General features: G+C 27.3%; 1 protein-coding gene and 1 long non-coding RNA gene across 3 annotated transcripts in view; one reads left to right on the top strand and one right to left on the bottom strand.

The window, feature by feature from the left end:
- LOC107455721 (ras-related and estrogen-regulated growth inhibitor) overlaps positions 1-13,754 on the top strand; it is a 65,559-nt gene that overhangs the window by 10,192 nt on the left and 41,613 nt on the right. The window contains exons 2-3 of one of the 2 annotated variants that reach the window (XM_016073389.4): positions 6,197-6,475; positions 7,633-7,716. The exons of the other annotated variant lie outside the window; for it this stretch is intronic. Coding sequence (XP_015928875.1) covers positions 7,644-7,716 — 73 coding nt within the window. The 5' untranslated portion in view covers positions 6,197-6,475; positions 7,633-7,643. The remainder of the gene's footprint in view (positions 1-6,196; positions 6,476-7,632; positions 7,717-13,754) is intronic. 2 annotated transcript variants of the gene reach the window in all.
- LOC107455723 (uncharacterized) overlaps positions 9,599-13,754 on the bottom strand; it is a 44,887-nt gene continuing 40,731 nt past the window's right edge. Inside the window, exon 4 of the long non-coding RNA XR_001585621.4 lies at positions 9,599-10,087. This is a non-coding gene — a long non-coding RNA (uncharacterized LOC107455723). The remainder of the gene's footprint in view (positions 10,088-13,754) is intronic.

Genomic DNA, 13,754 nt, shown 5'->3' with positions numbered 1-13,754 from the left:
TTACTCTTTCTTTATGCTAAAACATAGATTTTTTTCAGATAAACTTTTTTGTTCAACTTTTATTGGTACTTAAAAGTTTTCCTTTAAATTAACACTCGCTGTAAGTAATTGCTAAATTTTCTTCCGAGTCTCAGAACTATAACCAGTCAGCTGATAAGAATTTAAAAATATTTTCTATGTTAAAATTAAGCAGCGCAAAATGGACTGATCATAATAAATAAGTGCACCCTTTTCTCTAAGATTGAACAAACAAATTATTTATTTACTTTTGTATATAGTCAATAATAAAGTAAGTTATGTAAATTTGATTTTATTATGAAATCTTCGTATAAAGGAAGTAAAAACAACGTAAAAAACAGGAATAATTTCAGGAAAAAAGTTCATAGATTCAAATTTTAAAAGATCAGAGAATCAGAAAAAATTTATAGATTCAAATTTTCTTTTCAAGGGAGATTAAAAAGAAAAAAATCTTAGTTTTTTGTCCGAAATCCGCTGAAAAATTGTGTATTGCTTGAGAAACTTCACGATATTTTCCATTAACTATTAATAAATAAACCTCTCCGAGCAATCACAGAACATTATTTCAATTTTTTCAATTGTCTGAACTTAGTTGCTTAGCAATGGAGTAAAATTGGTATTCCTCTCTTGAATTAGTCTATGGGTTATCTTAAAATATTCATTCATGGCGGCGACTTTGCTTGGTCGTTTTTTGGGACTATCGCCAAATATATGTAACTTATTATCCCTCCAATTTATGATCCAATCTTTTCGAACTTCTATCTGCCCCCCTGTTTTGAAGGTCAAGAATCCAAATATGGAAAAAATGTTTATTTAGAAAAAGTGCGTTTTTGTGTCTGATTTCGTAACTTAATTAATAGTTAGCACTAATTAGAATGTTTGAAGTCATCCCCAGAAACCATTAAGATTGACACTTAGTATGTGAAATTCCGATCATTAGAAAGAACAGGGTGGCCACCCACCTGGAAAACCTTGAAAACCTGGAATTATCAGGGAATTTTTTAATACTGGAAAAAAACTTGAAAAAATCAGGGAAATTTGGATAAAAACCTGGAAAAATCAGGGAATTTTAAAGAAAAGCTGGAAATTTTTTTCTTAGATATTTTTTTAATTTCACTAATTTAAATTATTTACTAATTTTCTTAATTTAAATTATTTCATCCATTATACCCACATTTTTTAGACGGAAATGTGTCTCCAAGCAGTTAAAATGTTATCAACTTAACTATACTTTGCTTGCATCAAAATTTGCTCCATTATACCAGAATGCCGAATAAAATTCTCCCATAGTTGCTAAACAAATGTAGAAATCTTTGATCTCTATGGAGACTATGCGACTGCGCAATTTAGGAAACGCAAAGATTGTGGTGGACGTGGAAGAAGGGGTTAGGATATTTGCTTCTATTTTTAAATTCTGTCCGTGGGCAAACTTGAGCCATTTATGGCTCAAGTTTGCTTCGATGCTTTAGTGGTAATTTTTTTCTACTTTGACAAAATGAGTCAAAATGTCTTTGCACTTCAACTTCATAAAAATATCCAAAGATTAGTAGGGTATAATTAATAATAGATTTTATATTGCACTCTTTCTCTGAAAGCTTTTGTACTCCCATTCAAAGAAATCTGTAAATTATTTTTTTTCACCAAACCAACAAATCAGTTTTTTTACAATTGCTAACATCAATGTTTGTCTACAAATTGTTGCATTAATGCTAATTTTTTCTATTTCATTTTTACCTTTTATGATATATTTTAATTTAAAAGAGAAGTATTTTTTTAGAACTAACTATATATTAATATTTAATTTTACTGCTTGTTGATAAATATTTGATTTTTAATTCAAAATTTGAATTATATAGTTATCAGTAAAAAGCTGACAAAGACTAAGGAATGTATAGGAATCATAAAAAATTATGTATAAACATAAAATATAATTTTTTTTTATTCGTACGTGTTTAGTCGGAAGTAGGCAAACGAAACTTATGTGTTTTGTTCTGCGCTGTACAACATTCTTGTTGTTAAAACAAAAACAATTAACTATACTAAACTAAAAAACTGTGTGTTTAGATTGGAATTCTTTAAATGTTTTAATTTCAAATAAGGAAAAAAATCAAAAAAGTATGAAATTTAAGGAATTTTTTTTTCTTTTCTTTAGAGTATAGAACAAAAAATTACACAATTTTGCATTTGTGGCATTTATTTTTGTATTTTGAATCTCTGAAAATAAAAATGCTAATTCAGAACAACATTATTTAAAAATTTGTCTTGATATATTGGTTTAAAGAAAATGTTATCAATGAATTTTATTAAAACACTGGTAAGATAAAATACAGTATAATGTAGTATACAGTACAGCTTTATATTGAAGTGTAATTACAGTGACTCACAAAAGTGTTCGTACACTTATGACTTTCAATGAAATAAGACTATCCATTAATTAAAATGAATATTTCAGAATGGATATTTAAAAATAAAAAATGTATTCTAATCTTAACAAAACTGTATGGAATATTTTAAAAACGAAGGAAAAGTTTATTTTGAAGAAATCAATCATCAAAAAGTGACAAAAACTTTAGCCCACAAAAGCCATTGTACACTTTCAAAGAAAAAACAAAAACTCTGTCTTAGTAAATATTCTAATTTTTCATTAAATTAAAATTTAGTAGTTTCCTTTCTCATCTACTATAGCTTTTATAAGCCAGTAAATATAAAGTAATTTTTTTTTGTCGGGAGAAATTTGTTCGGAATATTTTTAAAAAAATTTTACAGAAATTTTTGCAACACTCTACTGCGAATTTATGAATTTTTCCACAAATTTTATAATTTTAATCTCTGATATGAAGTCCTCCTTTTATGCATTTTATCACGTATTGCAAAGTGCATACCTCTTATGATGACAAATAATCAAATTTTGTCTATTGTTTTATTAAGACCACGAGCCGTTTTTAAATAATAAAATATTACGGAGTTAGTACGCAAAAATTAAAATATAATTTTGCTATCATAAGTTTGATACTAAATTGCAAAAAAATAAATAAAAAATTAAATGAATAATAATTAAATAAAAATAAAGCAATTGAAGATAATTCTGAAATCCGAAAACATTTAACTGTCCGATGGCTTTCGTGGGGTAAAATTTTTGTTACTATTTGATTATTGATATCTTAAAAATTAACTTTTGCTTTGTTTTTAAAATATTCCATGCAGTTTTGATAATAATAGATTACACTTATTATCAAATACCCATTGTTAAGTATTCATTTTAATAAATGAATTTTTATTTCCTATTTCAATCAAAGTTATAAATGAGGGAACACTGATGGGAGCCACAGTAAATATAAAAATTTATTGATATATAATCACCTGAAACGGTTTTCCTTTACTTAATGAAAATATATAAAGCAATACTTAACCAAGGTTTTATTGGTCATTCTGTTTTTGCCATTTTGTAGGTACACTTTGAGCAAATACTACTTAAAGTAAAACATTAAAAAAATTTTATTCAATAAAAGCAATATATCCTACAAGCTAAACATATTATTTTCTCCGTGTCTTAATTTTTTAAAAATTAATGTTGTACCAAAACATTAAAAAACAAATTCTTGTCAAAAAATTTTTTTTTTCAAGATATGTTAAAAAAAATGACTTGTTGAATTAAATATTTTATAATAACGACACTTTTCTTGTACATGTCCTACACTTTATAAGCAAAAAAACACGGACCTGGAAATTTTAAAATTTTTACCTGGAAAACCTGGAAATATCAGGGAAATTTGAAATCTGATTTGAGTGGCCACCCTGAAAGAAAGTTATTCAGGGAGATAGCTTTTTTTCGCTCTGTATAATACTTAAAAATACTCTATCCTTAATTTTCTCTTTAAATATTGATAATAGTCAAATAAAAACTTCATTTGCTTTCGAAAAAATGTTTTTCAAAAGTAAGTACCTATTTTCATGCCTCGCTTCACGTAAATGATGAAAATATATCAAACGCAAAAATGAAAATAAAGTTGAGAAAAGAAAAACCACTTTAGCAGAGCCACTTTGGTAAACCATGACAATAGGCTCTCGTTGATTTGGCAACTCATCTTGATGCTGTGGAACACTGTTTCATTCATACCTGCCCTGATTTGACTTTATTTGCAAAGTTTTTTGTTGGATTTCATCACCTCTGAATAGTGCTCGCTCAGAACCTGATCTTCTTAATCAGTACCTTCCCATGACTACTGCTGCCAACAATCATGTACAATGGATAAATTTCTCCACAATATCGCGGAAGGAAAATCCACCCTCACAATGCCCTATCACACGACCACGTTAAAAGTCAGTGAGCTGTTTCTTCATCTTCTTACAGGCATTCTTGACTTACATCAACTCAAGTATGCCAAAAATGAACGAAAAATAACGCTTACGAACAGTAGAACAAGTAGAACACGTATTTAAAGCAACCTTGATTTGAATGTTCACAGTGGCACTACCAAACTTATGCGCCCATTGCGAAATTTAAATAGACATCATATTTTAGTTGTAGAAACAAGCCCGCCAAATTTATCTGGCACAAGTTGGGATTTTTTTTTAAGTCAGTGTATTTCCTGTTTCAAACATGCTTGTTTTCCTTATTAGCCTCTTGAGAATGAGCGCCTTTATTTGAGCGCTTGAAATGTCTACTTTTTCCATCTGACTGCAAGCAAATGAAATTCTTATGGCATCTTACACTAAGAATTTAGAAAACTTTGTTAAGGTATATTATTTTCAGCATAAAAATTCTGCTTGAATATAGGTTTATATAATGCAAATAAAATAACCATTTAACAGTTATAATATATGGGTCATTCTCACAAAAACAGTCATTTTCATGTCCCCAGTATATTTTATGTTTGTTTTACAGCTTACGAAGAAAAAAAATTCAGGGAAAGTGTCCTTCAGAATGCAAGCTAACAAAAGAATAAAAATAAAATTATCAATTTTTATTTTTTATTTATTTTAGGTAATTAAAATATACCAATATGTCATTCCCTCACTTGTCCCCACTGCTGATTTAAAAAAAGAAATTGTTTCTGAAAATTTTTTTTTTTTTTTTACAAATTCGTGTTTTTTATTTCAGAATACTGAAATATAGAATTCAGAAAATCAATTTTAAATTTAATTTCCGATAAAAATATTAACACAGCACTATTTTAAACTTTGTCCCCAGTGTTTCACGTCATTCCCTCACAACAATGTTTTTATCACCTGCAATCTTCTTAGAATAAAAATATTTTAATAAAAACTTCAGAAGTTAACAACTGGCATCATAGAAAAAAATTGCAGTATGTTTCCATCTTCAACTTAAAGAAGTTTTGCTGTGGTATAAATTTGAATGAATCAAACCAGGTAAAATTTTTTACATTTGTCATTCCCTCATGTCATTTTTTAGAGTAAAATAAAATACAACTTCATCGAGAAAGTGGATAATTATATGTTGCTTTCTTGTATGAATATTATTGTATGTGATTGACTTCAGAAATTAATTAGGCCTAACTGTTATTTTTAAATTTTATTGAATTCGTCATTCCCTCACTTGTGTATAAAGTGAGGGAATGATTCAAGATGAGTACATTATTAAATTTTTTTTTTGGTTCAATCGTGCCAGCCAATTTTATTTCCCAAAACTGCAAAAACTTTTAAATATATAAGACTAAATTATAATAAATATTAGATATACTTAGTATGTTATCATTTTCAAACTTTAGAAAGATGTAACTTAGATAAAAACATGTATTAAAATAAAATATCATTCCCTCACTATTAGTGTCATTCCCTCACTTTTTAAATAGTGAAAATAATTAATTTACTTATTAATTAATTTGAAAAATAAATTAAAAAATTAATAAATTAATTTATTAAATTAATTAATTTATTTATTAAATTAATTAATTAATTATTAATTATTATAAATTAATTAATTTAAATATTAAGTACAATTTATAGGATATATACTTTCTTTATAATGTCATTACATATTTCTATTAATATAAAAAGTTTCAGAGCTTTTTATTCACTTTACTTTTTTGGGATTTTATGAACTGAAAAATGACAGTTTTCGTGAGAATGACCCATATAAGCAAGATAGTGTGTTATCGCACTGTCAGGAAGTTTTGTATGTAAGAAAATTCATATATTATTTTCCTCAACTTTCCAGCTTTTTACGGGTTTCCATCAAATTTCTGATACGGATATCACACAAGAGAAAAATATGAGCTACCAAAAGCGAACTCGATCCTCAACTCTAAAGGCAGTTGCCGATAGGGTTGCTTAATTGCCCGAACAGTTGCTCGTAGCCGTTTTTTGTTCTTGCGAAGACTTTAGATATTCTCGTCTATTTCCTGATAATCCTTTAATATTGATGTCAACTATGGAGAATGGAAATGCAGAATCATTTGGTCAGATGGATGCTATGAAAATCTTATAAGCATTAGAAGTAAGTTTTATGAATTGTTTAATTTACTATTATCACAAATTTTGCTTTTCAGAACATTAGGTTTTTATTTAATGCATAGAATATTCCTTATTATTTCAACGCTTGTAATCTATAAATTCTTTAGGTTGTAAGTGAAAACTTTGTTACATTTTAAAAGAAGAAAACAATTATATTTAAAGAATAGTACTTGAATTGTTTTTAAGTATTTATTATTTATGATTTTAATTTAAAATTTGAGTAAAATTAAATAAAATAAAAATTAATGTATAATTTATTAAATTTAAATTTCTGGTTATAATTTATATGTTCATAGAATATAATTTAGGCTAATGCAATAAATGTAAAAGGGTAAATTTTAGTTAGTATTTTAGTATTTTGTTAGTATATCAAATTTTGACTTGGCAGTAACAATTTGCAATATGAACTATTCCATTTCAGCTAAAGCAATGTTCTATCCGCTGCATTCATAATTTTTAAGTATAGTTGTTTAAAATGAATAATGTACTTCATAAATGAATAGAACATATTTTAATTATTTTCGTTATAAAAACGTCTTTGATAAAACTTCTTAAACTGTTAGCCTTTTTAAATAAAAGCGATTGTTTACCATGAATAGTTTTCAATAACTGAACATTCGAAATCTTTTCATTAATTATCATTCAAAATTTATATATATAGTACTATCGATATTTCAAAGGGACGCCGACGAAATTTTTATCTTTTGAGATAAAAAATTCAGAACTAAATATGTTCTAAAAAGTTGAAAAATATATAGTAAAATATTTCTCTAAAAATTAGTCATGAAACGTGAGAATAACTACTAATAAGTACGGAATGGTAGTTTAATACTGGTCTAAATATAACAATGATAATTTTATTTTTAAGAGTCAAAAATAATTAAGCTTTAAATAGAAATGAATCAGTTTACAATAACATTGCAATTTTTCCGAAAAAATTCATTTTCTATTTTGAAAAAATTTCGTCATAACAAGGTTTGGAGAAGAAACTCTTCGACATAGGAATTGAAATTAACATTAAGTAAATATATAATAAGAGGAAAAGTATTTTTTGATATAACATGATAGCGTGAGTATACTATATATATATAAAATATTTACTTAATGGAAGTTGGTCTGCATAATTCTTATTTATTACAGGATTCCTCAGAATGGAATGTTTGTCACTGTCTTTCAGAGTAAAACAAAATACTGTCATGAAGATCCCTGTAGCAGAATCTTTAGGTAAGATTAAAAAATGTTGCTTGTTCGGAAAGATAATATTTATTTTCAGTAATGTTAAAAAAATTACTTTAAAAATTAATTCTTATTCAACGTATAATTAGTATTACTGATCTGAAAAGTCAATCAGGTAAAGTACAATTTTCGAATTAATTTGCAGAAAATTTGTTTATGCTTGATACGTATATGCTGTTTAGACTTAAAATATAAAAAAAAAATAACATTAAAACAAAAAATGAAATAATGAATATTTAGTGAAAATATGAACCAGTAAAGTATACTCTGAATCGGTAAAAATTGTCAAAAGTTTTTAATGATCATTAAATTATTCAGCTATCAATAGAGTTCCAACTTTTATAAATTTCTTGCTGGTTCCTTTAAGATAAATTTAATTTTCAGGAGAAATTTAAATGTTCGTGTAGTTCACGGCAGATGCTTTGAATGATGAATTGCTACACATTTCCTACATTGGCGCGTTAGACGGAAAGTATATTAATATTGCACCACTTCCGAGTACTGGAATTATAAAAAAACATTTTAGCCTTGTTATGCTGGCATTGGTGGATGAAAATCTAAATTTTATATTGACGTGGGAACCAATGACAGGATGGTGGCGTGTGGAACAAAAAAAAGCACACTAAAGAAATTCTTTGAAAATTCCTGAAACGGAATTACACTCAGAAACGAACGTTTTTGTGGTAGATGATACTTTTCCTTTCAACATAAACATTATGAAACCCTATCCAGGAAGTGTTGAGCGCAGGCTTTTTAATTACCGCTGATCAAGAGCTCGGATTGAAAATGCATTTGGCCTTTTAGCTTCTCGTTTTCCAAGCAAAGATACAGACGCATCATATAAAAGTTGTATTGGCAACCTGTGCTCTCCATAATATTTTGAGGTATTTGTATACTTCTCCCAACAAGTTTAGACATAGAAGATTTGTAAAATCTGAAATATTATGCGAAAAAAACAATATATTTCATAACTTCCATAGAAGCCCAGCTAATGGTACTATAGTAGCTAAAAACATTCGAAATCGTTTTATGGAATAATTTAATGGGCCTGGAGCAGTTTCATGGCAAGGAACGATTTGCATTAAGTTAATATTTAAGTTCAGTTTTATTAACAGAGAATTTTGGCAGAGTAGATTGTAAAATATTTAACTTTAAATATTTTAATAAATTTTTTTAAAATCAAGAATGCAAACTTGAGCATCTGTATCTTAATTGCAAGGTTTAAGAAAATTTTTAAATATTTATCTCATTGTTTCCATTTTTTAGTTCATTATTTGAAAGAGTTCTTAACAGTACCAAATTTTTAACTGTGTATTTTTCTAAATCCATATGAAAATATTTTTATTAAATATTTCATTTATTTTTTGGTTTGCACCTGTATTTTTGAAACTATAGTGATAGTTATTCTTCCATAACAAATAAAACAATGTAAATTTATTAATGAAAAGTACAAAAGTATTCACATTAAAAAATATCACACAATTGAAAAAGAGCAATGATTAACTGCTAAGACCTATAATCATGCTATGTATGTTATGTATAGTATGATTACACTACTTACAACTTAAAATTTATCTATATTTCATGTTAATATGAATCGATGAATTAAATTTGGTGTATATTCTATTTGTACTTAATGCTTATTTAATTTGTATTTAATTTGAGGTCTATTTTATTCATGCTTAATTTTATGCGTATTTTATTTGTACTTAATTTGATGTGTAATGTATAATTTATCTTGTTATTAAAAAAATGTAAGCATTTTTTATTCCTAAGTAAAGAAAATGTATTATAATTAATAAAGATGATTAATAAAACGTGTATAATTTTTTATTTAGAACCACTTTTATAAATAATGACATACATCAGAAACATTGGAAATATTTATTCACCAAACAAACTAGAAAAAAAAATTAACATGGTATATCATCTTTCACAAATGCACACAAAATATTTAAAAAGAATAATTTAATGTTATAATAGAAGAAAAATCTGACAGTTAAACATTTTTAATGATAGATTAGCAGGAATGAAAATATAGGATTAAAAGACCCTCAAATATAAATTTGAAATTTCTTCCCAATTATTTAAAAAAAAATTTCATTATTACATCGTCTCACTTATTCTAATCATATTTGAACTCTCCCAATTTTCAGTCAATATACAGGCAGAGAGTATTAAGAACTTTGTTATGAACCTAATGTTTTGGCGTTGAAAGGTCAGTCCCATAATGGCAGGAGAGGGGTTTGGAGTAGATTCCAGAAATAGGATCCTTTGATTTGGTGAAGGCAATTCTTCCACTTCTTTCATAATCGTTAAAATGCTCTGAATAGCTGACTACTGATGCAGCATTTTTCACCTATAATAATTGTAAGTACGAATAATGTAAAACAGATAATATATTATCTAATGAAAATTGCTTTAAAATTTACTTATTAAAGTTATTGATTACTGATTTAAAAAAAAGTGTAAAAATTTGTTTATTTAAATTTTCAAGCACGTTTGTAAATCAACAGAATTTTCTGAACCAATCTGCAGCTTCATAAACCAAAATAAAATAAAGTAGAGATTATAAAAATTATGCTTGCCCAAATTTATGGCAAAATTTGCAGATACAAGAAATGTATGTTTAAATTAAGTTTGAAATTTATCTAATGCTAAAATGAAAACTTAAGAAAAAATTTAATTAACACATAAACTAAGAAAAAAAAAAGAACTAAGAAACTAAGAAAAAAAAATCAAATTCATGACAATAAATGTTTATTAAGATATATCCCTCCAGATAAAACCGCATTCTTCGCTGTCTAGACACCTGATTTGTTTTCGAATATTGAAAGGGGGATAGAAAAGAAAAGTTTATTTGATCTGTATTTTATTCCTTAAAAATGGTTTCAAAAAAACGGACCAGTTTATTATAATTATTAAAATTTGAAAAAACGATCTGTGGATGGTGTGATAATTTACAGCGTAAATGTTTTTGTTATCGGAATCAATAGAAATAAAAAAAAGGTTCTTTCGCCGGAGTAAGTAAATTCAGCTATTGTTTCTTTATTTATAATTCATTTTATTATTTATTTGTTAAAATAAAACAGTTTAATTTGTCTTTCTAACCACATTATCGCCGGTGAAATGAATAAGTGCTTAAATAAAATCTAAAAAAAATGGAAAATAAAGAAAGAATTAAATTTCAGATGTTTTTAAGATGCAAAAAAATTGGCAAGTTGCTCGGCAATTATTTTGATATAAAGCTTCTCGTCAGAAGAAATTATTAGCTATATAAAGCTGACTTCTTAGAAAAGCAATCAGAAATTTGTTTTGAAAAAATAACAAGTTTGAAATTTTTTAGTTCTAATATCTAATAAAAATAATCTAATTAAAATATCTAAATAAAAAGCCACAATTTTAAAAACCTGAAACTCAAAATAATTCCTTAATTTTTAAACTATACATACAAGCTTGATAATATGAATGATCTTGATTATGAAACTGACAAATAGATTAAATATTTAAAGAATGAACTAACTTTTTTTTCTTTTAAAAATCATCAACTTTGCGATATTTTTGATCCTCTTGCCAACCATTAAAATTAATGAATATTTCTCAATTTTTGCATATTTTAATGAGTAACTTTTAGAGTCTGAAAATAAAATATTAAAATATAAAAGTATTTTTCAAGCATTGGAGAAAAAAAATTAAATCACAAATGCTATTCATTTTCACAAAACTATAGCCTTAATTCATTTGACATTTTGCAACATTTTTGTAATAATCGCGGAGAGCAAAGATAATAGTTTTCAATAACTGTTACACTCACAACAGGTGCAAAAATAGAATATTATTCGTTACGAAGCTTTGTTCGTCGAAAATTCAGTCATTGCTTTAAATAAACTTTTGCGTTAATATAAATCTTAATTATAATAACTTATTTTTCTTTAATAAATAAAATTTCCAGTAAATTACCAGACTCTTAAATACATTAAGTATCTAAGATATAGTGTTTACTGCACTTCCCTCCATTAAAATGGCATTTTATTTAATATTTCATCATATGGTACAAGGTTTGAATCTTGTATAAAGGTGATTTCGTAAATGATGTTTTAATTTTATTCCATTTATAAAAATTTTAGTCATATTATTGTCCTATTCTATTTCTCTGATTTTCGTTATATTTTGTTTACAAATGTAAATGAAATGTCATAAAATGCAAACGATCTGATTAGTTCAAGTGTTAATTGCTATTAATTATAGACAATTTTTCTCTCAAAGGAGCGAAACAGTTGTTGATATATCACGTGATTTTTGTGTTTCCATTCTTTAATAATTAAACTATGCATTATAATGAACTTAACAGTATTAACATTAAAAATAGTAGCAATTACTTCACACGAGGCTCCTGCCATTTTACACAGCAACTACTTTGGAAACTACAATTATTATTGTGGCTACTATTTTACGCAGAAAATCTGGAATTGTATGGGGAATTTTGACTCTAAAAAGCAAGGAATAGTCAAGAAAAGTTGCATTTTTTTTCTTCTTTTTTGCAAAAAAGGTGAAGAATTCATACATAATACCTGGACAATAACTAATCTCGGAATTGTCAGTAATCAGTTATTGAGATTCGAGTTTATAATTCTCATATCTATTGCAATTATTTCTTGTAAAAACGTTCCATTTTAGTGAAACTTTATTATGATCAGTTTGTCAACTCAGTTCGACAAGAGTTGAAATAATTTGTCAAATGACTATAATCTTTCCCACTCGTAGGTACTGCGGTTGATAGTTAAGCCTAGTCAGACTTTGATGTACGCCATCGTAGATCGCAATCTTGTTCATATCTTTAGAAATAATTAAACTCACTCATTGTGTGTGACTGGAGTCATCGATTTTATGACTTCTAACACAAATATAACCACAATTTCTAAAATTTACGTTGCACTCAAAAACAATACATCCTCCGGCTTGTTGCCAATCATGAATGGCATAACCTTTGTTAATTATTTGTGTTGAGCTACCCTTTGAAATAGGAATGAATGCACGCTCGATTCGGTATCAACTTAAAGTAATGATTCACATATTTTTTAGAGTTGCTCAAAGTAGATATCAGATAAGTATTACACTAGCTTTTTTACTCTAAAGCATTTCAGTGTATCTCCAAAATTGGTATCAACTACTTTACACCAAAGTGATGTAGGAAAGCACTGTAGATCACTACACTAGGAGGATGTTCACTTTGTGTAAAGCAGCCATTTTATCTAACTATAATTATAAGAAAAGTTATTTTTGAGGCACAATATAAAATAGTGGACGTATTCTAAATTAATAAATCCTAATTCAGAGAATGGAATTAGTTTACAGAAAACTGAGATATAATTCCACAACTGAAAATCATACATGATTGAAGAGCAGTAACAAACAATTTACTATCCTAATATGGATACCAGAAATTAGCTAGAATTTATCGATGATCTAAATGTTTGACACCAAGTCAATAGGATAAGGTGACATATATGTTTCTACTTAGATACAGGAAAAGTTTTAAGCTATATCGAATGATTTAGAGGCTCTACTTGATTTTATTGCGTCTTCACTTCTCAATACACGAAGAAAAAACAGTACTTTTTATGCGTTCTAACAACTGGAATTGGTCATTAAATTTAGCTTGCATCCTTTCAATCGTGTTCTGACTGATCGTTAAGACACGGTGCCTAGTAGAACACAGCAGGCAAGCATCACTGGCTGCGGTCAGTAAGTGTTTGGCTGACCACTTTAATCAGTCTATGTAGGGAGCGAGGATGTGCGGCATAGGTTATACCATAAAGTGTTCGCGCGCAGGTCGTCGGGCTACCAAAGCGAAGGAACCATCCACTGAATCAAAATTGTGATGGCAGGTTTTCGGATCATCCTCGGGGATGTATTCCAGACCGTCGCCAATAGCCCATTGTGCAGCTCTAGTGAGACTTCAATAAAATACCTGCTATTCAATAGTTCGCTTATCAGTGTGGAAAAATATATTTTGAACAGCACTT

The sequence above is a fragment of the Parasteatoda tepidariorum genome, chromosome 11 (genome assembly GCF_982258835.1).
Source record: "Parasteatoda tepidariorum strain Cologne lab strain chromosome 11, Ptep-v5.0, whole genome shotgun sequence".
NCBI lineage: Eukaryota > Metazoa > Arthropoda > Arachnida > Araneae > Theridiidae > Parasteatoda > Parasteatoda tepidariorum.
The sequence above is the reverse complement of the archived record's forward strand: the minus strand, read 5'-3'. Positions and strand labels throughout refer to the sequence as shown.